At 35.7% G+C, this 25,618-nt stretch overlaps 1 protein-coding gene across 1 annotated transcript in view; it reads left to right on the top strand.

Moving 5' to 3' along the window:
- NUDCD1 (NudC domain containing 1) overlaps positions 1 to 25,618 on the top strand; it is an 84,115-nt gene that overhangs the window by 52,742 nt on the left and 5,755 nt on the right. Inside the window, exon 8 of the mRNA XM_008583890.1 lies at positions 8,154 to 8,279. Coding sequence (XP_008582112.1) covers positions 8,154 to 8,279 — 126 coding nt within the window. The remainder of the gene's footprint in view (positions 1 to 8,153; positions 8,280 to 25,618) is intronic.

Genomic DNA, 25,618 nt, shown 5'->3' on the forward strand with positions numbered 1-25,618 from the left:
AAAGAGTTACTTCTTTCTCATGCCCCAATTCCCATAACTCTTGCCACATGGCTTGTCCCCAGAGGGGACGGTGGCCTACCATCCACCATTTATACTTCCAAGTAGAAATCCAAACAGTTAAACCTTTGTACACAGCCCAGCTGTCAGTACAGATGGTTACTGGCCCAGGCTCATTTTTTATCACCATCCATACTGCTCTCAATTCAGCCCATTGACTGCTTTGCCCTGTACCATTTTCATACCACATGGTATCTGTTAAGGGCTGGACAACAGCCGCTGTCTGTGGTGCTGAAGGTCCCATGCTAGAGCCATCTGTATACCAAGCTTGCTCTGTGATAGGTCCCTGTCCCTCATAGAAAGGTGTAGCCTCCACCTCCATGGGTAACGGTTGTGTCAAAGTTTCCTCCACAACCTCTACTGGGCCTAGCACAGTTTGCAACTTTTGGACAGAGGACTTGTTGACACAGTGCTGTTGCTTTGCCCCACACGGATTTGTCATCCCACTTCCCCTGGGTGATGGAGCTGCAAAGGATTACTCAAAGCCCATCTCTTCTGAGCAGTGAGAAGCCCTGAAGTGGTTAACTTCCCCAGAACCCTCAAGCGAGAGCCATCCCTTCCTTGGGAAATTAACCCCGAATTGGAGTTCTCTTCCTGCATTTATTCTCCAGACCAGGAAGTTACAGGAAGAGAACATAGGTGGGGTTATAGTTTAACAATATAGGCTGGTAACTTTCAGTGAAACAAGCCATTCCAGTAAGGCAATTAAGTGGTCCTATCAACAAAAGCTTGATCTTAGCAAACATTCCTTCTCCCTCGAGCAATTCTCCAGCATCTTTACATTTCAATCAGTAACTAGTCTGTCCTTGAGCCAGCAACCTTGCTGTGCCACAAATCTTTATCTTACACCATAGACTTTATAGCCTGAGGAAAATTTCCAGTCCTCCTCAAGGTCAATATTTGAAACTGCAAGGCTTTGGAAAACCAGGCCTTGTGAAGTACGTTTGCTTTAAGAATTCTCTATACAGTGCTCCTTTGTTCTATATATGCTCCCCATTTAGACAGAGTGGGAGTCTGAGCTACAGCTGTTTTAGGGTTGGTTGCCCAAGTTCACAGCCAACCTTTTATGGGGTATGTCATCCTTACTAGGACTTCAGCAGTTCCTGTGATAGCTTCAGTGGCTAGCAAGGCAGAATACAGCTGCTAACTGCTTTTCTATTAGGGTGTAGCACACTTCAGCACCCTTCCAGAGCTGAGACCAGAATCCTACAGGTGTGTGGAATCGGTCTTATCTCTGCCACAAACCCCATCCTAACCCCTGGGTTGTATGTACTTCGAACTCAAACGGCTTAGTGGGGCCAGCCACTTATAAAGCTTGTACTTGCTGTATTGCCCTTTTTGTAGGCCAATTAGCTTGTTCTACTTCCTCAGTCCAATTCCAGAGGACTCCTTTCTTTGTCAGTGTATATAGTGGGTGTGCCATTTGGGCCATATGGGGTGCAAAAGCTCTCCAACACCCCAAAAGTCCCAAATATGTCTGTAGCTGAGCTACTGTTGTTGGTCAAGGGTATGTCTGTATCTTATCTATAATAGCTTATGGGATGACCCTCATCTTACCCGACCAGACCACTCCCAGGAATTTGACTGACAGCCCAGGTGCTTGCACTTTGGCTGCGTTCATGGTCCACCCACATTGTTCCAAATGACTTAGCAGCATTGGGGCTGCCTGGGTTAAATCTGCAAGAGAATCAGAGGTTAATAACACTTATCAATGTAGTGAAACATTGTAACTGTGCTGGGCCTAGTCCACTTGACTAGGTCCCCAGCCACCAAACCATGACAGATGGTTGAGCTATGTAGATAACCTTGGGGCAATACTTGAAAGGTCCACTCTTTTCCTTCCCACGTGAAGGCGAACTGATCTTGGCTATCAGCCAAGATTGGAATGGAGAAAAAAGCATTTGCAAGGTCCAATACATAATGATAAGTCCCCAGCTGAGTTGTCAGCTGATCCATCAAGTCATGAACTGAAGGCACAGCTGCATGCAAAGGAGGCACTAATTTGTTCAGTTCTCCATAATCTACAGTCATTCTCCAGGTACCATCAGGCATTAAGTGGCCATACCAGAGCATTAAATGGTCTCTGAGCTGGATAAATAATGCCAACTTTCTCTAATTCCAATATGGTAGCACTTAACTCTGCATGTCCTCCTGGTAGGCGATACTGCTTTACATTCACTACACGTCTTGTTTTGGGTAACACCTGTGGGTCATGTTTAGCATATCCTCGTAACACAGGCTTTACTGTCCATATTCACAGCCGAAACTCTCTGTTGTTTGCAGGTGCAAACCATAAAGTACATCCATATCCAAGATGTATTCAGCTATAGGAGATATATATACAGTATATACACAAGGAGGTAATCTTCCTATGCCCAATGGCAATGACACAGTTTCGACCACAGTTGTATGTCCTCCATAGCCATCTGTACAAACTGTGGCCCTGGAAACTTATCTGGATTGCCATATATCAGGCTACATTCTGCACCTGTATCGATCAATGCCAAAACATGCTGCGCATTTGTCCTCGGCCAATGTATTGCCAATTCATCGTGAGGCCTCCAGTCCTTGCCTGCCCCCAAAAGACGAGTACCTTGGCTTGCTCCCTAATCAGAATGGAACAGTTCATCTGCCTCCTTGGGAGCAACCAAAAAGTCTTTTAAATCCACTAAATGTACCTTGCTACTTGTTTCCTGACGTTTGGTTAAACGTTGTTCAGGGTGCAATTGCTGCCACAAGGCAAACAGGACTGCATTTGGCTGCCATTCAGTTTTCTTTTTATCAACCCCTGCTGCAAGCAAATCAGGCCACATCTGCTTTCGGCTAGTCTTGCTTGGTCCCTTTGGGATAAAATCCCGAGTATTTCTTGGGGGGTTGGTCTTAGCCACCTTTTGGACCCCTTTTACTTGTCTGCTATCCTCTACTTCACCCAAGCTGGCTATCATGGTTGTTACCTCATGTATAGGACGATCAGTGTATGGGTCCAGTATGGCCATCAGTGACCCAAAGGACATTGATGGGGCATTTTGCAGCACTGTGTCTCTCATTCTGCCTGTAAAGTTTTCATCGTCTGGGCCATGAGTGTTCACGTTAAATGTGGACTGCCGCATCCCCAGCTCTCGAATGATTTGGACCAGCTCAGCATACGTTTGCCGTTTGCTAACAATCTTGGCTAGTTCTCCAGCATTTGCCCACACGATTTGAGCAGCTGCATTCACCCAGTCCATCAAGGAATGATTACCTTGTCCAGGTGCATATCTGTGGCTGTTTTGCAGCCATTGTCTCACGGACAGGTGCATGGTGATGTTGGCCAATTTCTCCACATCCGCACCAGAGCACATTACACTATCCACCCCTAGGTCTCGTAACCGCAACAGCCAAGTAGCCAGGGTCTCCCCATGTTTCTGCTTGAACTGTCTCCCCAAGTGAACCAGTTCAACCTGGGTATAGGGGACATAGGTAGTTAACTGGGTCACCTGTGGATCGCCCACCAGTTGTCTGTCTGGTCCCATAGGCTGCTCACGCCTCAATTTCTTGTGCACAACAGGTCATGCCTGGAGATTTACGGTTTCCTCCAACTCACCACTGGGTTGGTCGTCTTCCCCGGTGTGAGGGGCAGGAGTGGCCAGTCGCCGCACATCATCCTCTAGTATATCTATTCATGCTTCCAATGACTCTGCTTTCTGCCTTGAATCTGCCAGTAGCTGCACATCATCTGCCAACAACTCTGCTTTCCGCTTCAGCTCTCGATCAGTTTGCAGCAGAGTGGGCAAAAGCCAGGTTCTGGTCAGCAGAAAAGTGGCCACCAGGCACCACACACTCAAAGACAGCCACATTTCTTCCCTCTCCCAAGGGAAGTTTTCTGCAGTAGTACCTGGTCTATGCTGCCTTGCAGTACAGTGTGCAGCAACCAGGTCCCAGTCAACAGAAAGGTGGCCTTAGAGCACAGCATATTCACAAATACCCACATTTCCTCCTTCCAAGGGCTTTCGGCTCCTGTATCTGCTCAGAGTCCTGTCGCAGGCTATGCCAAATGTGGCATAATTCTGCCTGACTACGCCAATTTGTCTGGCTAGGACAAGGGCTACTGCGAGGTTAAGGCTGATGTCATGAATCCTGCTCACAGCACCAATTGTCTAGCTCTCAATCCTGCTCATGATACCATTTGTAAAGCTAGGCGACCACGCTAGTTGTTGTAGCTATTTTACCTGGTAATCCTGCACCGACTGGGCTGATGGTTGAGCTATAGGGCTGGGTCTTGAGCTCCCAGACCCCTCAAGCCCATTCACAGAGTGGGTCACAAACCCTTCACATGCCAGGCTGGGTCACGAGACCCCCTCCACACCAGGCTGGGTCACCAGACTCCTTCATGCAGGTCTGTGAGCTAGGTAACCGGCCACATGGTCCTTGGAAGCTGCTGGTCTGGAAAAACATGGCTGCGCAGGGCAGACACCCGAAGCAGTAAAACACCAGCCAAAGTGGCACTGCCATACAGGCACAGTTGATCCGCCCCCACACACAATGTTACCAAACCATCCTGAAACGGCTCCGAGGTGAGGGGAGCCTGACCAAATTGTTCCATTTTCCCAACAGGATATGATAGTGATAGTACTGAAGCCTAGTTTTGAGATTGTAGATAATTGCTGCTAACTCCTTTATAAACTTAAATTGTAAATTGGCAAAGGGTCACAAAAAGTGATTACAATGTATAATGTTGAATATACTAATTATTCTGATTTCAGCATCACTTATTGCACGTGGGTATTAATATTAAACTGTGTACCCTACAGATATGTACAATCAATTAAAAATAAATAAAATAGGCACTTGAAGGACAAAAATAAACAACTACATAAAAACAGTGTTTTTTAAAAACTTGATTGTTTCAAATGAATATTAGTATTTATGAGAAAGCTATGCCTGAATATCAGTGGGTTTGCTACATTTTGAAAAGACAAACAGAGTCAGGTCATTGGCAATTGAAGACAGTCTTGTGTTTTTCAAATCTTTATACTTGCCTTATTGAAGTTGTTATTACCTCTACTCCACCGTTTAATAGAAATGATGAATAGTAAAAGCAGACATTCTTGCCTTATTTGTGATCTTTGGGGAAAGAATTGAATATTTCACTGTTAAGTATGATAGATTCTTTTTATCAAATGGAGGAAGTTTCCTTCTAAGTGTGCTGAAAGTTTTTGTTATGAATAGCTATAGAATTTTCTGCATTGGTGGGATAAACTCCACTCTTTTTTACGTATTGCTGGGTTTGATTTGCTCACGTTTTGTTGAGGATTTTGCATCTGTTTGTGAGTTATATTGGATAGTTTTTTTGTTTTGTTTTGTTTTGCTTTTTACCATCTTTATCCAGTTTTGGTATCTGGGTAATGCTGACTTCATAAAATGATTAGGGAAATGTCCCCTCTTCTATTTCTGGAAGAGATTGTATAGAATTAATGTTATGTCTTCTTTAAATGTTTGATAAGAGTTTGTTAGTGAAAGCATCTGGTTCTGGAGGTTTCTTTTTTCGAAGGTTTTTAATCAAGTATGAATTTAGTTTCTTTAATAGGACTATTTTGGGCTTCTATTTCATTGACTCTTTTTCAGTTTTTAATTTCTCCATTTCTGTTATTACGTACTATATTCTTGCTTTCGCCTACTTTGGAATTATTTTGTTTTCTGTTTTCTACTTTGGATTTATTTTGTTCTTTTCTATTTTGTAGCTTAGATGGTTGTATTTTGAGACTTCTTTTCTAATGAAAGCTTTTAATGCTATACATTTCCTTCTAGACACTACTTTAGATGCATTCTCCAAATTTTCATCCTATCTTAATTCCATTAAGGATTGATTTGATTTGATTTGATGCTGGGGTTCAGTCTTTTATGTGGCTGATTTATTCCTTATTTGTTCTTACTCCTAGGGCAACACTTTTCATATACCTCAACTGAACGCCTAGGATGTTTACCAGGGCTTCTCCTGTGTGGACCCTGAACTCTGATTTCTGTCTCCCAAGAACTTTGAAGATACCCAAACTCAGCTTTTTAGCTCTTTCTCTGTTGCTTTCTGCTTGTCTTTTTCAACTCAGCTTGGAAATTAGTGAATATCTTTTGTAAAGAAGCAGGGTGTTTGGCTCTCTTCTCTACTATTCCCTTTTCTCTGTACTCTTGTTTTTTTAAGTACTGACTGCTTTGATAGTTCTGAACTTTTAATTTTTGCCCTCCTGTTTCTAATTTTTGCCTTCCTATCTCCTCCTATTATAAGTATAATTGGAAGATGGAAGCGGGGAGGAATGTGGAGGGTGCCTTCTGTTTTCTGCTGTATATATATATATATATATATATATTTTCTGTGAGTCACTGTGACAAAATGGCACTGATAAACCATGAGATTGCTGGAATTGCAGCAACTAGATGGCTCCATATCCTGGTTAGGACACGGACAAATTTTGATTACAAAGATTCCCTAGAACTCTCAGCCATTTAGTTTCATAGACTCTCTCAGGTCATTTTATTAAATTCTCAATAACATTACTCTGTATTTTGGCAAACTAGGTGTGTGCACATTTGGTCAGTTGTTGTAGAATTGTATTTCTATTATACGTAGGTATATGTATAATTTATCACTTAATTTTTTGTGATCTTGTTACTCTTTGAGGGATATAAGTCCAGACAGTGATCCTTGCATTTAAGCAAGGGAACATATTAAAATTACTTTTTTGATTTTACTTCTGTTTTTGGCATATTATTAGCTATTCCTCTGTGTTTTTGTTTGGGTGGATGTGTGTGTGTGAAGTGGTTGTTACAGAGTTTACAGTATACATCTTTAACTTACCACCATCTATCTTCAAAAAGTATTATATTACCTCATTTATAATTTAAGAACTTTGCAATATATTTGCGTTCCTTGATCCTTTGTATTGCTGTCATACATTTTATTTCTACTTGTTATAAACCTCATAATACATTATTATTTTAGCTTTAGTCAGTCTGTTTTCTTTTAAAGATATTAAAAATACAACATAAATTTCTTTTATTTACCCACATATTTGCCGTCTCCTGTTCTGCATTCTTTTGGGTCCATTCAAATTTCCATCTGATGTCATTTTTTCCTGGTTGAGAAACTTTAGCATTTCTTATAGTGTAAGTCCGCTCATGATGAATTCTCTCTGCTTTTGTTTGTCTGAAAAATATTTATATTTTCCTACTTTTTTCAACATTATTTTTGTTACATATATAATTCAATCTTGACAGTTTTTTTTTATTCCGAACATCAGATACACTCCATTATATTCTTGCTTGCATAGTTTATGATGAGAAGTTGCTGTCTTTTGTATCTTTGTTTCTCTGTGTGTAGTGTTTTTTTCCTCTTCTGACTACTTTTAAGATTTTCTCTTTGTTAGCTTTTCAGCAATTTTATTGTAATGTGACTTGCTGTGATTTTTGTTTTTTTAAAAAATGTTTGTTATGTTTGGGGCACTTTGACATTCTTGAATCTATATGATTATAGTTTTTATCACATTTGAAAATTTTAGGCCATTATTTCTTTACAATTTTTTCCCATTCTTCCTGCTCTCTACCCATATGTTAGACTCTTAGACTATCTGATATTATTTCACAGGTCGCTGGGTTTCTGGGGGTTTTTCTGGTTTTTTGTTTTGCTTTGTTTTGCTTTTCTTTTTATCTTTGTGCTTAACTTTTTATCTTTATTGCTGTGTTTCAAGCTCAATGGTCTTTTCTTCTGCAATGCCTAATCGGCTGTCAATACCATCTGTATTGTTTTCCATTTCAGATATTTTATGTTCATTTCTAGAAGTTCAACTTGGTTCTTTTTTATGACTTCCATTGCTCTCTCTTTCTCTCTCTCAACATGTTTGTGTTTTTCTTTACATCTTTGAGTATATGGAACATTTATAATAGTTGTTTTAATGTCCAGTTCTATCATTCTGTCATTGCTGTGTCTGTTTTTGTTGGTCATGGGTCGGAAATTAGTTTTTAATTATTGCTATAATTTTAACATTTTTAAGGTTGAAGAAATCCTTTTCCTTATTGCATTTTGTTTGTTTGTTTTACTTATTTATTAATTTTTTTTCTGGTCAAAGAATCCAAATCCAGATAAAGAAAAACCTCCTTGTAATGCACAGGAGTTAGAAGAATGTGATGTTTTCTTTGAAGAGAGCTCCAGTTTATGCAGATTTGATGGCAGTACCCTAAAAACTACTCATGTGGTAAGTTCTTGATAATAGTATTTCTAAAATTTTGTGAATAAATAGAAGTTACTCAGATGATAATTGATCAAATACATGGTTTGCAATGATAGCTTGGTTGGCAGTTATTGGCTGTGATAAATCTTATCACTCTATGAAGTAGCATCTTTTTATACTGTCACACCCAATAAACAATGTTGTATTGTTTCGGTACTACTATGTATTGATATATTTCAGTTGGATTTTCTGTGCAGATTTTCTATATACAGTGGTGATCCTGTATTGTATTGTAAACTCATATTTGCTTTTTTCATTCAACATTGTGACATAAGCATTTCCTAATGTTATTTCAATCCCTGGTTTGATGGTTGGATTGTACTGTGGTGGTGGTGTTGGGTGTGTGTGCGTGTGTGTGTGTGTGTGTGTGTGTGTGTTTAGTGGTTGTTCTACATATTATAATATACTTCTTTATAACTTTTTAAAACTGCATTATTCATGATGATGCTATTTTAAAAAATTTGTTACATGAAGCCTTTTCTATACATAGGGATATTTATTTAATGAAGAGTTATATAAGTTAATGAATCATGGGCTAAGCCTCTGACAAATTGATTTTGACTTTATATTTTCATCAGTAATGCCTGCAGTTATTGCCTGTTTCAATGCATCTTACCTATGCCTTCAGTTTTTTGTTTGATGTTTACTAATTGGGGTGCAAGTTATAGGATCCTATTTTAATCTGTGTTTTCTTTTTTAACTATTAACTTTCACATATTAACTATTTCTTTGTGAAAAATTCTTTCATTTATTTGCTTTAGTGTTTTTTACTAATTTGTATGACCTGTTTTAAATTCGGAAAACTGCTATCAAGTGATTTATTTTTTGTTTTTCCAATTTGGAATATTTTTATTCTCCTTTATTCATCTGGGATTTTTTTTTTTTTTTTTTTTTTTGCTTCTCTCTATGTCATGCCATAAGTATATAATTTTTTCCTTCAAAATTGCATTCTGTCCAAAAGTTTTGGGAGGTTTGCATCCAGATACTGAAGAGTATTATTTGAAGTGTCTTGGTGCAGTCACTGTATTCCTCCGGGGTTGGTCCTCAGCTTTGTAGATATAGTTGTTAGTTGTTGTTTCTTTGTTTGTTTGTTTTAATTTAGAACCTTATTAGGTATTTCTGCTTAGGGGAATCCTTAATCATTAATTAATATTGTATCCACTAGAGTGTGTTTCATAGCGTTGTTTATGTGAGAAGAATCTCTGTAACAAGTCAGTGGCTAATTTGGAGCTGTGCATGCCACAGTAATCAACCACATTGTATATTGACAAAATAAAATAAAATTTAAAATAAATAAATAAACAAACAAACAAATAAATAAGTAAAAATAAAAATAAAAAAATTAATTTAGTCTTATTACTAAAACCAGAAGTGGTGGGGCTTTAGGAGACTTATTCCAAGCAAAAGTAACAGAGGATAGAAAACAATCTGATCTTTTGTTATTGTTTTTAGACCTCTTAGTTTGTTTTTTTTCTGAAAGGATCACACTGGATAGACCTCTGAGTTTTTGATATAGGGTTTAATATCTCTGTTTTCAAGAAAAATCTTGATAATTCCTACACAGTTTGGCCTGTTGTTTTTCTTTGTCTTATAGAGGTTTGGGGAAAAGTGTATTCTAGCAGAATTCATGGAAACAAAATTAAACTTGGTTTACTAGATCTAAGTTCTAGCCTAATGTCTTAGTGGTTAAAAGGAAATCTCTAACTGTTCCTTTTACTAACTATCCCTTTTCATTCTTTTCCAAATAATTAATAGCCTTCTTTAATTAATGGCTGGACATTATAGTACTCAAAGGAGTTGTAAAAATGAGCATTTCTAGCTTATAGCTGTGTAGACAAATGAGGTTTAGTGGTTAAAAGGAAATCTCTAACTGTTCCTTTTACTAACTATCCCTTTTCATTCTTTTCCGAATAATTAATAGCCTTCTTTAATTAATGGTTGGACATTATAGTACTCAAAGGAGTTGTAAAAATGAGCATTTCTAGCTTATAGCTGTGTAGACAAATGAGGTTGAATGACATAGTCAATGGCTAGGCACAAGAGCCATTGAAGTTGTACCAAAATTAAGTACTTGCTCTTATGATGATTTCTGTTTCTGCACTGCTGTCTTCTCCACTGTTCTGTTACACCAATAAGTTCTAAAAAGGACATTGACAGCATCTTACTCACCACTGTGTCCCCAATACCTACCAAAGGTTCTGATTCATAATAGGTGCTTAGTAAATATTTTTACACTGATCTCTTAGTGACAGTCGTTAAAATAAAAAAATTGTTTTACGTTATTCTTGGATCTCAAGATATTTGCCTATACCTTTTAGTCTCCCCTTCCTACTCAATCACTCTTCTAATTGAAGAGTAAACAATGTCCTTGGTCAGATTGTCCTAGTCAATCTGGTTACTGATCCAAAGCTGAGATAATCAACGCTGTTTAGATTTTCCAGGAGTTTTTCTTCCTAGATGTTGTTTAGTTCTGACCTAATTCCATAGATGATTCCCTTAATTGTGAGTAAATAAAGGCCATCACACAGCTACTCTTTTTTTTATTGCCTTAGGTTAAATTTTAAAGAATCACTCTCAAGTGTGACTAATAGAAGACTTGAATCTAACTGAAGATTATTCATTCTTGTAATAAAGAATCTGGCCTCTCTTCCTAACGTTATAGTCCTAGGAGCTATAACTGTAAGGTACTGTTTCCTGCCTAACTTTTATAGGAAAAGCATCTGATATTAGGTGTCATACAGTGCTGTTGTTTAAATTTAGCTTCTCTGAGAATTCAGTTCATCTTAGTACTGCTAAGTAATATTGATCAATAGTTTAATGTTGGTCATTGAGAGACCTCCCAATTAATGATATCTCTCTTCATTTCCTATGTTTGAGCATATTAATTAAAACCAAAGAGCGACAGAGGACCAAAACCCTTATTACTGTTAAATTACATTATGAAAGCCTAGTGGATCTACTCACTAACCATAGTGACAGTCAGTGCTAAACCAGGTTAGGCTGTCCCTGGAGAGGCAGTGGAGACCTCTTATTTCCTGAGGCTTCTAGCTCCTGAAAGGAAAATGTGACAGAACAGAGCAGAATATATCTAGATTTTTCTTCTAGTATTTACCAACCAGATGTCATCTCACTCCTCAGAAATTTATAAAAGACTGAATGTTGTAGCAGTGGATCTTTTCAGCATACTAGATGGAAACATCAAGAATAAAAATGAAGTATAATGTATAATAATCAGGGACAATCCTTCCAAATTTGAAGAAATTCTAGATCTGTAGAAATAATTATATTTCATCTTCATTTTACACATGTATTAGATCAAGCTGAGATAGATGAGGTTTATATGAGATCAAAGATAGAGCCAATATTAGAAACCAGATCTGTAGGTTTCCAGTATGCTTTGCCATAATTTTCCCTAAACACTAGGATTATAAATTGCAATTTTGAGATCCTTAGTTACTACAGTCATTTTCTACTTCTGAATAAAATGTGTTCCTAAAGAACGTGAATGATAGACTTCTGTAATAAGCAAGTTTTATCCTCAGAAAGTTAAGAGATGCAAACAATTCCTCATTGCACCATACTTTAGATGGAGTATTTGATGAACATTTCCAGTATTTTGCATATATTTTTAAATTTTTTAATCACAGTTCAGTGTTTTATTGCTGGTATAAGTCCACTTAGTGTATGATTAAAACAGAAGATTCTTATCTTTGTTTCAGTTGGATTAAATTTGAGACCAAAGTTTTTTTCTTTTTATAATTATAGGTACTTTGAGTTTTCTATTATTAGTCATTTTTATAAATATAGACAAAAATGCAGTGAAGTAAAAATGCATAAACATTGTTCTTTGAGTATAAGTAGAATGGATATAAATGGAACAGCTCCAACAAATAAGTAATAAGTTCATCTTCTTTCTAAAGATGGGTTTGGTGTACATTATGTAAAAGTCAAGGTCTACCTGCTCAAATGTAGCTTGTTCAAAAATAGTTTCTTGGTGTACCCTAGAGAGTACCAGTTGGCTTATTACTGGAGGAGGGGAATGAAGGAGGCTGTAATACTTTGTATGTTTTAGTGGTATGTCTACTTTAGGAACCAAACTAATTCATGAACCATTTTTACTCAGAATATTTCTTCTTCCTGCAATGTTTACTTCAAGTTCTGTTTTCTTGATTTCATTTGTCCTGACTTTGGACAGTTTGAAATTACCTTACATGGAAAGGTCAGAATATGTCCTTACAGTTTTAGAAAAAAATACTGTCACAAAAAGGTCAGAACTCTATATTTTAAATGACAGATTTCCCAAAGTATAAATTTCCCTGAAAGAAATGAATATTAAGTTTAGTATTTGCCATTTGGAAAATAAAATGTTAAGTGAATATATGAAGGAGCACAATAAAAGAGAATTATTGAACATCAGAACTGAATAAGAAAGATAACAAGATATGGTCACTGAGGTTTAAAGCTCAAATCAGAAGTCATGTAGAATTGAAAATGAGTAATTTTTGCTTTTGTCTTGAGCTTTGCTGACCAAAGTATTAGCCACTGGCCATAGAGTGGCTATTGAGTGTTTGAAATGTGGCTAGGCTGAATTATGTGCTGTAAGTGTAAAATTACAACTACTTTTGTCTTGAGCTTTGCTGACCAAAGTATTAGCCACTGGCCATAGAGTGGCTATTGAGTGCTTGAAATGTGGCTAGGCTGAATTATGTGCTGTAAGTGTAAAATTACAACTAAATTTTGAAAACTTAGCATAAAAGAAAAGAATATAAAATATCTTAATAGATTTTTATATTAATTTTTATGTGAAATGATAATAGTTTAGATATGTTTAGTTAAATAAAATATATTATTAAAAATAATTTCTCCATTTTCTTTTTACTTTTTAATTCAGCTCTTAGAAAATTTAAAATTATGTTTATGGCTCCTATTTTATTTCTCTTGAACAACATTGATCTGTAGTGATCAAATGAGATACAGACTTGAATGACCAAAAGGTGATAAGATATTTAAAAAAATAGATGACAGTAAATTTCTCAGATGAGATCATATTTATTAGATATTACTTAAAAGTAAGATTGAAACAAATGAAAAGATCATACAACTTTTAGATAAACCCATCAAGATGCAAAGCAGGGGAGTTACAAACAGGAAGTTATTCTTTTAAGTTAATGTCATTAGAAAGGGAAGTGGCAAAGGAATGTACTCTACATACTAATCTTTCAAGAAGTTTATAGAGGAGAGAAATACATTTAAAAGTATGTAAACTAGTGGTTCTCAAAGTTTTTGGTCTTAGGACCCCTTTACATTTTTAAGCTCTTTGGGGTACTTAATGTTTATATTTGGATTATGTCTATTGAAATTTACTATATTAGAAATTAAACTAAGAAAATTTTAAAATATTTGTTTATTTAACAACCTATTACCCTGTTAACATAATTAATATTTTTTAACGAAAATAAGGACATTTTCCAGAGCCCTCCAAAAAAATGTAAGAGTATTGGCATTGTTTTACATTTTTGCAGATTTCTTTAATGTCTGCATTAATAGAACATAGTGGGATTCACATATCTGCTTCTGTATTCAATTAATTTTAATGATATTTTGGTTAAAGTGTGTTGAGAAAATTCAGCATAATGTAGATTTATAATTGGACAAGAAGGATATATTTAAATAGTGTTTTCAAATAATGATGGGTTTTTTTCTTTTTGACATTACACTAAAATTTGATAGTGTTAATTTCTTAAATATTAGTTGTAGTGTGGAATCTGAAGCCTTTTGGTGAACTTTTCATACTTAAAGTCCATTGGTTTTCAGGTACTTTGAATGGATGTTACCCATGCAGATCATTTGGAAGTATTAGTTCTCTAAGTTGTGCAGATTTTCCAAATGTTGATCCATTCCATGATTCAGTGTACACACACACATTTGCTAAATATGCCACTCATCTCACCATAAAAGTGTTTAAGGATTGCCAAGCTGTCATCCTCATGGTGATAAATACAAGTTTTCCAAAATTCCAAATTTTGTTCAAAAGCTCAAATTTAATCATTAGCAACAAATACTTTCAGTTGTTCTCCTTGAAGTGACAGGCTCACTTCATTTACTTTTGAGAAAATGTTTGCCAAATACCCAGTTTTCAATAACCTTAATTTGTCAGTTGTTTCAAGTAAAAATGATGTTCCATGAAAAAGTGGCCATTCCAATGCTTGCAACTCAAATGATTGCTTATGTGCTTTTCCTTGAGACAACCGTTGGTATGCAGCAGAACTGCCTTATGTGTACTTCCCATTTAGTTCAGAATACTAAGAAGACATGCACTCAGGAGTCAAGATTTAGTAAAATGAATTATTTTTACTTCTTTCTCAAGGACATTTTAAAGTACAACTGGCATTCTCTTTAGTATGAGCACATGGCAATAAAGAATGCAATGACCACTAGTAATGACTCACTAGTAGGGGTTTGATGCTGCTTCCGTAGCTGGTGCTATGACTCCAGCAATTTTACCTACTTTTCTTTTTGTACCATTCATACAAGTTTAAACATAGTGAGAAAGCAGTTTACATCCTAATATTATTATGGAAATGGCTTTAAGTTTATGGATCCCCTGAAGGTATCTCTTAGACCTCCCCTTATCCCCCTGGGTTTCTGCATATCATACTTGGAGAATGGCTCATTTAAAGCAGAGATTGGTGTATTTGCCTCTTACATTTACAATAACATAACACTAATTATTAGAAAGTTCTAGAAGAGCAGATATGTCAAGAACTGTGAAGGTTCGGAGATTTTACCCTATTTGCAAGCTAACGAGTTAGCCTGCCACATTTTAATGAGTGCTGGCAGAAGACAGGAGATTCCTGGGTCAGAGACTTTATTATCTTGCATAGCAAACAGCATGAGTGTCAGCATATTTACGTCAGTTTCCCAAGTTCTCAGTTCCCACCGTGTGAAACAGATGGTTTCAGATTCATTCCCACTTACATCAATAGGCTGTATTACCAGAGAGGAAATAAGAGCTTTGGAAACCTGAGTTTTTTATAATGATCAGTTAGCATGCCTGTCCTTTGCTCTGGAGGGAGATACTCTATCTTCCAAGGCTATTCACTATGCAAACATCGTTGCAAAGGAAGTCTAGAATGAAGAGAAGCCAATATCTGCTTACAAAACATGCAGAAACTCATGAGACTGATGGAGAATTCACTTCCAACGATATGAAGAGAAGCTATATATAAAGGTAATTTAATTTTTTTTTCTTGGTAAATTTCCCTTGACACATAGAGAGGGGCTGATGTGAGTTGTATGTTTTCCTGCTCTGATATTCCGATAACCAAAATTTTAACTTTAAAGATATTTGCAGTAATTGTTATTTATAATACGTGGAATGCTCCATACTGTTGTAAAATACACATGAGTGTATGAGTGTGTGTATATATATTATATTTGTTTATGCTATATACTAGCCTCCATTTTTGAATGTGACTGTTATGCAGATTTGTTTAGATAATATTTTATTCTTTAGCACAGAATAGGAATCAGCAAATGATGGCTCATAGGTCAAATCTGGCCTATTATTTGATTTTGTAAATAAAGTTTTATTGTAACATGGCCTTTCCCATTCTTTTACATATCATCTATGATTACTTATGGCCTATGGGCAGGGTTGAGTTGCAACAGAGATTATATAGTGTGCAAATCCCAAAATAGTTGCTTTCTGATGTTTAGGAAAAAAGTTGCCATCCCCCAGTTTAGCCAATCACTTATAATGAGGCATGTGTGCCCTACTTGAAGAAAATTTACATGAAAATGGAGATTTAGAAAAATAAGCTGGGCAAATTATATTAGTATGAAAGCACCATTTTTTATATAAAAATTTCAATGTAAGTCTTTTTTAAAAGTATGTATTGCTTAAACAGCATTCATAAAAATCAGACATTTTCAGTGAATCAGTGTTTTTAAATTTCATTTTTTCTAGATCACTTCCCCTAATTTTCTGTATCTCCCCTTGCCTTTTTTCACCTGCCCCAGATAACTCCTAAATTTTATGTCTAATTCATTGTTAGCATTTATTCCAGTGTGTGGAATAGTCCGTATGCGTAATAGTCCTTATCACATACAAGGGAACTTCAAAAAGTTCATGGAAAAATATAATTAGAAAGATAATACAAATCTCTTCCATGAACTTTTTAAAGAACCCTCACAAACCCCTTAATAATAGACTTTAATTTCATGTTCTTGAATTCTGTATAAATGGAATCATGTTCTTGGGTATTCTTTCATGACTTTTTTCCCTTCTATATTTTTGACAGTCAACCATATTGGCACGTATAGCTGAGTGTCATTCATTTTAATTCTTACATAGTTTCTATGATGTGATTATATGTAATTTGTTCATTGTAATGTGGATTTCTATTTTCTTGCTCTAGCAGTGCCAATATTAACATTTGTGAAGTTTTTACCTGGAAGTCCTTGTGTAATTTTTATGTCTGTAATCATGGAGTAGATTCAATTTGTAGCATGCTTTTTAAAAAAATTAATATTGCAATAAGCATTTTACTTATCAATCATATTTTTGAAATACTAATAGATTATATTCCGTCAAATATGGCTGTACCACAATTTACTTAATTATTTACCTGATGGATTTTTATTTTCCCTAGATTTCTTGAAACTATACATATCACCATTAAAAATACCCCTGTATGTGTATTCATTGTCTCAGATTCTTGACCTTGAATTAAAGTGCTTTACAAATTATTGTAGCAGTTTACCTGTCTCCATTTATACTGTAACCATGGTAACATTGAGCAAATATATGTATAGAGTGCTTACTTTCAATTTTGGAGATATATTGGTAATCAAAACAGTCTCTACTTTTAAAACATACAGTCAAATGGGGAAAACAAGCATGTGAAATAAGCATCTATAACTATAATTACAGTGTGTGATAAGTGCTGAGAGAAGGTTGTATCAGACAGATGTTGCAACTTGCGTAAAATCCTAGAGATTATCATTCTTTTGAAGAATTAGCACCAATTTGGTGTGGCTAGAGTATAGAGTCCTTAAGGGGTGTGTGTGTGTTTGTAGAAGTATTACTTTATTTCCAATTTAATGGGTATGAATTGATATCTGAGATGTGTTCTATATATTGATTTTTTTCTTACATTGAGGGTGATTTCTGTATGTATGTTTAAAAATTTTTTGCTCTTATATAGGAGCTTCTGTTCTATCCATTTGTCTATTTTTTAGCTCTTCATATAGCTGTGATCTGATTGTGGGTCATAATTATTGTAGACATTTCTCTTAGGCTGTTTTTTAACACGGTTTTCTTTTTTTCTCACCTTATTGGCACTTTAAATGTTTATGTATTTAAGTGTGAACCTTTACCTTCTATTTCTTTGGCATTTAGAAGATAATGCCCTTATAAAGATCTGATAAACATTCAAATAACTTTTTGATATTTTTATTGTGACCTAATTTTTGGTAGACTACTACAGGAGGGTCTAAGGCATAAAAGATGGCCCAGCTATTACAGCTCTTCCTTAACAAGTACAATGTGCCCCCATCCTCTCATCTTCCAAGTGAAGCAGCCAGAGTTTCAATAATTTGCCTGTTTGGTGTCCAGAGCTGTCTCAAATTTTCCTGCTTTCATGCTCAGAGTAGGTGTGTTTCTCTGTAACGGTTGTTTGAAAGGAGGAGGATGTCTCCCTGCTTTGTAATTTCTTCTTTGACCCATGCTTCTGTATACATGACACTTTAATTTCCACATATGTAGAGATTTTTGTGATGTGTTGTAAATATGTTTTAAGCTGATTTCTTACTTAATTTCATTGTGGTTAGATATACCTGGTTTAAAATTGGTGAAACTTATTTTGATTGGCTCGATACATGATCTCTGTAGGTGATTTTTCCGTATGCATTTGAAAATATGTATTTGCTATGATTGGATATAGTGTTCTTTAAATCTCAATTTGTATTAGGTCAAGTTGTGTCAGGTCAATTAGTATTGAGTCCTTCATATCATTTTTTTTCTACCTACTTGTTATTTTAATTTCCAGGTGAGGAGGGTCAAAATCTTCAACTGTAATTGTGAAGTTCTTCATTTCTCTTTTTAGTCTTGTCAGTTTTTGCTTTAAATATTTTGAATATGTGTAATATTAGCTGCAAGCACAATTAGGATTTTCATGTTCCCTAGATGAACTGACCCTTTTATCATTATGAAATTGCCCCTTTTTATCTCTGGCTAAAACTCCTTGTCATGAAGCATATTCTCTCTGATATTAGTATAACCAAACTACCTTTTTTATGATTAGTTTTTATATGATAAAACGTTTTGCATTCTTTTATTTTCAACACCTTCGTGCCTTAATATTCAAACTACATTTATTAGCTATCTATTGCTATATATTACCCCCAAATTTGGTGGCATCCAACAAAAACATTTATCTCAGTTTTTGTGTGTCAGGAATTTCAGAGGCATTTGTCCGGGTGCCTTGGGTTCAGGATATCTTTTAAAGTTGTAGTCAAGGTGTTGGCCTGGCCTGTAGTCATCTGAAGGCTTGTCTTGGGCTTCAGGATCTACTTACAAGTTCACTCATGGTTGTTGGCAGTAAACCTCAGCTCCTAGCCATGCTGGCCTCTTCAGAGGGCTGCTCATGATGTGGCAGCTGCTTTCCCCAAGCACAAGTGACCAAGATGGAAGTCATAATATCTTTATAACCAGATCTCAGAAGCGATATACCATCATTTCTGCTATGTTCTGTTGCTCATACAGACTAACCCTAGTACATTGTAGGTGGGGATGACATAAGGCTGTCAATAGCATGAGGCAGGGATTAAAGGGTGCTATCTGGGTGGTTGGCTACCATATCCATTGGTATAGGCACTAGCGGCAATGGCACACCCATTGCCCCCAATAATTCATGACCCTCTCATGTGCAAAATACACTCACCACCTCCAAACGTTCCCTTAAGTCTTATTCTGTTATAGCATCAGCTCAGAAGTCAAGAATGTCATCATCTAAATCTTGTCCTGGTGTGGATTAGGCTCCTTTCATACAGCTCCTCTTCATCTGTAGCCCTAGGAACTAGAGAAAACTTAATGCAACAAGCATAGGATAATCAATAAGCATAGGATAATCACTAAGCATAGGATAATCACTATAGACATTCCTGTTCAAAAAGGGGGGAGATAGGTTGCACACGAGGGTTATTGTCCAAAGCAGTTCTGAAATCTAGTAATGCAAATGTTAGAAGTTTGTTGAGGAGGACTCCTGTTTGTAAGTGGTTCTCCACCGCACTTGGCTCTGACCTCTGCACTGCAGGTTGCATCCTTTTAGTTATCCTCCCTTTTCCTTGAGAAATAGTACTTGTTTCCAGCTTAATAGTTTTCTCAGCCTATATTATGGTCTGAATTGTGCTCCCCCAAAATTCACGCTAAGTTCTGGCTCCTTTTTTAACAGTCTTCCTTTTAGCTTATATCTCTCTTTCTGCATTTTACTATCTGTAGTAAGGATAAACCAGTAGATCCCTTCAACACTTAAATAACTTATTTCTGTATTTAGTATTTGATTCATTCTTGCCTGTTTTAGTTTCATTATTTCTTGTTCAATTTTAATGTATACCGTGCCTTCATTTATTTTTTGAACATCTTAAACATACATTTATTTTAAGACATATATTAGGTTTTGATGCGATTTGCTGTTTTTATTGTTAATTTTAAGATTTGTTAATATTTTCAAATTTTGGTTTATAGGTTTGATTCAGAGATGTTTTTGTTTCTGTTTTCTTTTTGTTTTTGGCATTCTGTCCTTCTCTAGATCTTTTGCAGTTGCTTCTCAGTTTACTGCTAGCCACCTGGACCTTTGCTCCAGAGCCAGGTCTTAATGGGTTTCATAATTCTTTTTCTGTTTTGATCTGGTCGTGATCTAGCAGGAAACATGGCTCAGGTTCATGTCAGGAGAGTGTATCTCATACATACTTTGAAATTATAAGGCAGAGTACAAGTGACGTAGAAATGTAGGAGTTGAAAAAAGCTGGAAGGGTAAGAGGTTATTGTCATCAGTGGAGTATTGGTTAGCAGCGTGGTCACCAATGGGGAAACCATATTAAAATTTAAGAGGCAGAACAATATGTGTGTGTGAGTCAAGTTCTGTAATACATGTGACTTAAGATAGTCAACACTGAATTCTAAGGACAAGTAATGGCTAATATAAGGAGAAAGATTTACTGGTAAGTAACATATATTTATTTAGCTTTTGTTGTTTGTATAGGATAGGATTCTGCATGTTACATCTCTGAAGGCAGGCAGCAAGAGGATGTGGTATATATTCGATAAGACTGAAACATAAATCTTAATCCCAGTTACTCTGGAGTAAGTGATCATTCAAATTACTCTGCAAAATGAAGTGTACAACCCAGCCTCTCCCTAGCTAAATTTTCTTAAAGGTGCATCTTCATGTATAACTCACATTTTTCTTAAAGGTGTGTCTCTATGTATAACTTACCTATTAATCATAATCATTTATATAACACATTAGCATTTGCATGGTTGCTGCAATTTATTCTTGTAATTCAGCCTAGGAAGTTTTTATTTTATTATCATTCCTCTTTATGGAGTGAGTCAGCAAATGATTTGCATTAGCCAATTTTATACTCAATTGCCATCATAATCCTTTTATTATCAAATTTTGACATTATATTTTGAAAAAAATTCAAACTTATAGAAAAGTTTAAAAATAACACAATAAACTCCTATATATCTGAATTAGTTTGCTAGGGCTGCTGTAGCAAAGTACCACAGATTGGGTGGCTTAAATAACAGAGCTTTATTATCACAGTTCTGGAGGATAGAAGTCCAAGATCAAGGTTTTGGCAGGGTTGGTTTCTTCTAAGGCCTCTCTCCTTTGTAGATGGCTATCTTCTCCCCTTACCTTCACGTGTGAGTGTCTGTATCCTAATCTTTTCTTATAAGGACAGCAGTTGTATTGGATTGGGCCTACCTTAGTGACCTCATTTTAACTTAATTGCCTCTTTAAAGGTCCTCTTTCCAAATATAGTCACATTCTGAGGCACTAGGGGTTAAGATTTCCATATTAATTGGGGGTAGGGGGGAGGAATACAACTAAGCCCATAATAATATCCTTCAGTTTGATTTTAGCAATTGTTGACATTTGCCACATTTATTTTTTCTCTATTTCCCCTCTCTTTTTGCTGAAACATTTAGGAATCAGTTGCAGATACTATGTCCCTTTACCCCTAACATATATACCTTAAAATGAAGGGTTTTTTTTTTTTTTTTTTTTTTTTTTAATAACTATAACACAATTCTGGAAATTTAACATTGATGTAATACTTTTACCTAATATAGTGTTCATATTCACATTTTACCAATTACTCCAATAATGTACTTTATAGCAATTTTTCTTTTTTTTTTTTCCTGATTCAGGATCCAATCCCATGTCACATATTGACTTTAGTTGTGGTGTCTCTTTAGTCTCCTTTAATTTGGAACAGCCATTACCCAACCTTTTTGACATTGACTTTATCTTGTACCTTTTATAGACTGTCTCTGAATTTGGAATTGTATACTATTTCCTCATCAGATTCAGGTGTTGCATTTTTGCCAGGAATAAATGATGTTTCCTTTCCAGTGTATCACAGTAGGAGGAACTTGGTGTCATTTTTTTTTCCTACTATTGCAGTATTAAATTTATTTGATGTCTACCAGGTTTCTTTACCCTCAACTTATCTTCCTCTTTGAATTAATAAGTACTTTGTATGAAGATCAAACCCTTTTAAAAGAGTTTAGTAGATTACATCATTTCCCTATTCCTAAAGTGTCACATTTACAAGAATGTTCAGTGTCCTTACGTGGTCTACAAGCAGCCTTCAAACTTTCTGTAACTTGGTGTATATGATAAATTTTAAATTGAGACTCAACACACACACATACACACAGTGCAGAAATTTCACAAAACAGTACTATCCTTATCATATGAGACATACTCTGGTACTCTTTATTCAATACTATTTTTAATGAAATAAAATAGAAAATACTGTTCTTGATCTTCTAATTTGCTTTTGTTACCAGTGTTGAGACCTGTAGTTTAAGAAGAACTTCTGTCTAGTCTAGATTCTCTCTCATTTTCTACAATGTTTTTCCCAGTTCATTTTTCTTTAGTCACACTGGCCTTCATGTTGTTTCTCAAACCTACTAAACATGCTTTTCTGATACATTTCTGTTATCTTATACATTTATATGTATCCTCCATTAGAATAGTGAAATTTGATATTAATTTTGATATATCACAACTAAAGGTTCAATTTGATAATTTTCAAAAATAAAAAGTATTGTCAGTGTTCTCATATTTCTAAGTAATAGTTATTTTCTTCAGCTTTTTAAAAGTAAAAATGTAAGTGTATTTCCACCAATTACATTTTACACGACTTAGCTAAGATCTGACATCTTCCTGTCCTCCAATCTCTGAAAAACTTATCTGTACAACTTAACTGATGAAACTAGAGTATAGACATAATTTATAGTAAGTGAGTTACTGTATCTGAAATAGTACCTAGCCAGGACACACTCTGGTGATTGCTTAATAATTACTATAAAGTTTTGGCTTTCAGAGAGCACGCAGTATCTTGATGAAGTACGTGACTTTGGAAGCACATCTGGATTTAAATTCCAGCTACCATTTATTAGCTTCTTAACTTAAATCTCTTAACCTCTCATTTGAGTTTCCTCTTCTATGAAATAAAATCATGTTCCTAATTCTCGGGTAAAAGATTAAATAAGGTTGTAAATACAGATCAGCTCAATACCTTATGCATAGTAAGAACAGAGTAAATAATTTTAACAATGTATTCTGTTGTACAGAATATGAATTTGGAATTAAGGTTTCAATCTGGTGTTCCAACAAGTACTTTATTTCTGAATAGATAAAACCTATTTCTTAATATTATTTTTCAATTTAATTTGATAGTGTGTGAGATTAAAGGTTGCTTAAGTGTCTTCACTTTTGACCTTTAATCTTCAAAAGTCTTTGATTGCTAAGTGTTCCATAAAGAGAATAAAAAGACAATCAATTGACTACTTGAAATGCATGTTTCAAATATTCTTTAGAGAATATTTTACTCTAATTGTCATCTTCACTGGTATTTCAAAGATAAATGTGACCTTTTCTATAGTAACCGTGAGAATAGAAGAAATGTGGAATCATATTTTATTGGCCAAAGGGTTTATGGATTCAAGAGTTATTCTTTTTTAAGCGGTAAGATATTTCTTTGGCATTAACAAGGAATGAGTTTCCTAAGTAAGTAAATTATCTAAATAAGTTCATTTTTCCCATTTAAATGCCAAAGCTATATTTACAATCCTTTTTTCCCCTTATAATCTTACTAAAACTTATTATTTGCCCTCCATCTTACATAAAGCATTCTGAAGAGAAAGAAACATTTTATTGATGGTTGAATATAATCATTGTGAACATTAATTGCCGTGCTGTGTATTGCTATAACACCCTAAGAAGCATTTGAAGTAAATGGGACTTTTTGCTCCTACAATAAGTAGCCTCACCCTACTCCATTTTCAGACTTTTTTTTCTGATTGTGCTTGATTTGTTTTTGTTCTTTCCACTGCTAATAAGCTATTGGCTCCTACTTCTTACCTTTGATAGTGTGTCTGCCCAAACAGCCATCCTTTTCTTTATTATTTGCTTACCCATTTTGCCTTTGGCTACCAAGTTGTAAACTCAACAGAATTTTGTTCACAACCAGAATAAATAGTTATCAGTTGAAAAATGGGATTTGTGGCACCTGTTCTTGACTCAGGAATCTTTCGAACATCTTGTTCTTGATTCTTCCAGGTAAATTGCTCATGCCAGATAATGGAAAATATCTCACTTCCCCTGCTTTGTCCTTCAAATTACGATACAATGTGTTTGTTGTTCTTCATACATCTTTCTTTTTCTAGTATTGGTATTTTCTGTCCATGGGATCATAAAAAGTGCTCTTTAATTGTGTTAATTTTTAGTTGTCATACTTGATTTTCATTCATTGAATTCGCCTAGCAAAACTAGGTATTTTAGTTACTTTACTTTGTAATCCTAATTCTAATTTACTTTTCTTTTGGACAAAATCCTGTTATTTAAACTTTAAGAAGCTACAGGAAACAGGGAAGAAAAAAAAAACAGGAAAAAAAAACACCCAGAAAAACAGAAAAAACCTGTGGTTATCTTAAGTGATGGATGTGAGCACATGGGAGTACTATAAGGAATGGTGAAAAAAATCTCTTCAGATTTCATGGAGTACAAAAGGTCATTCTGGAAAACAAATGCTTTGGCAATTCAAACCTAAAGGAGAAGTGGAATAAACAGAAACTAGCACATAGTCCTGATGTGTGGGTAATCTGCTTGCTTCTTAAATGCCAAGTGCCTCTTGCTCTCTACCTCAGTGCTATGCCATTACAATCACATTGCCATCTCCTGTATTTGCTTCTGCTGAGCATACTTCTACCTGTTGATCTCTTTCTACATCACATCCTGGTTTCTACTTAACTACAGTCTGGCTATGTCTTCTGCCTATCTTCTTAGCTTGAATTGTTTGTTTTTGGCAATTAGACTTCCCCAAGAAGGGGATTTTGTCTGGCCAACCACCACCCAGTATGAGAAGCCCCTGTTCAAGAAAACCCTTCAGTTGATCATTTCATAGATCAATGAATAAAAGATGGGTTGCCTTTGGTTTAGATGTCTACCCTTGATTTTGTTAGCAGAAGCCAGACGAGTGGGATCCTATAGTATACAATTCGCCTACCTGTGTGTATGGAACCTCTTGTAGATATTGAACTATTACTAGTCTACTGATTATAAATTGAAGTACCAGGTTTTTTAGTAAGTTTATAAATAGTTATCAAGGGAATTTCAGCTTCTGTCTGGGATATAGAAAGCTGAAAAGATTGTTGCTCCTACTGTAACAAGAAAAGCCTGGATTTTCTATAAAATTATAACTTTTAAAAATCTGGGAGAGAGCTAAGGTCACGGGACAGCCAACTAGCTTGAAATCTAAGGAAAAGCAAGTGCCACCAAGGAAAGATGGGGTAGGAACACTGTTTTACTTGATCATGGGAGGAAGACAGTACTGCCATATAAGTGGGTAAGAAGGATTCTACTAACAAATTGTTAAAGGCCTAGTGTGGGCTAACAAGAAAATATAGAACCCTTGGGTAAGGGTAGTTGCACACCCTTGCAGGGTCTTCTTTCTGGACCTTGAATAGGACTAACAAGAAAGACTAGGAGTGGAGCAGGAGA

This window comes from Galeopterus variegatus, unplaced genomic scaffold (assembly GCF_000696425.1).
Source record: "Galeopterus variegatus unplaced genomic scaffold, G_variegatus-3.0.2 Scaffold3073, whole genome shotgun sequence".
Lineage (NCBI taxonomy): Eukaryota > Metazoa > Chordata > Mammalia > Dermoptera > Cynocephalidae > Galeopterus > Galeopterus variegatus.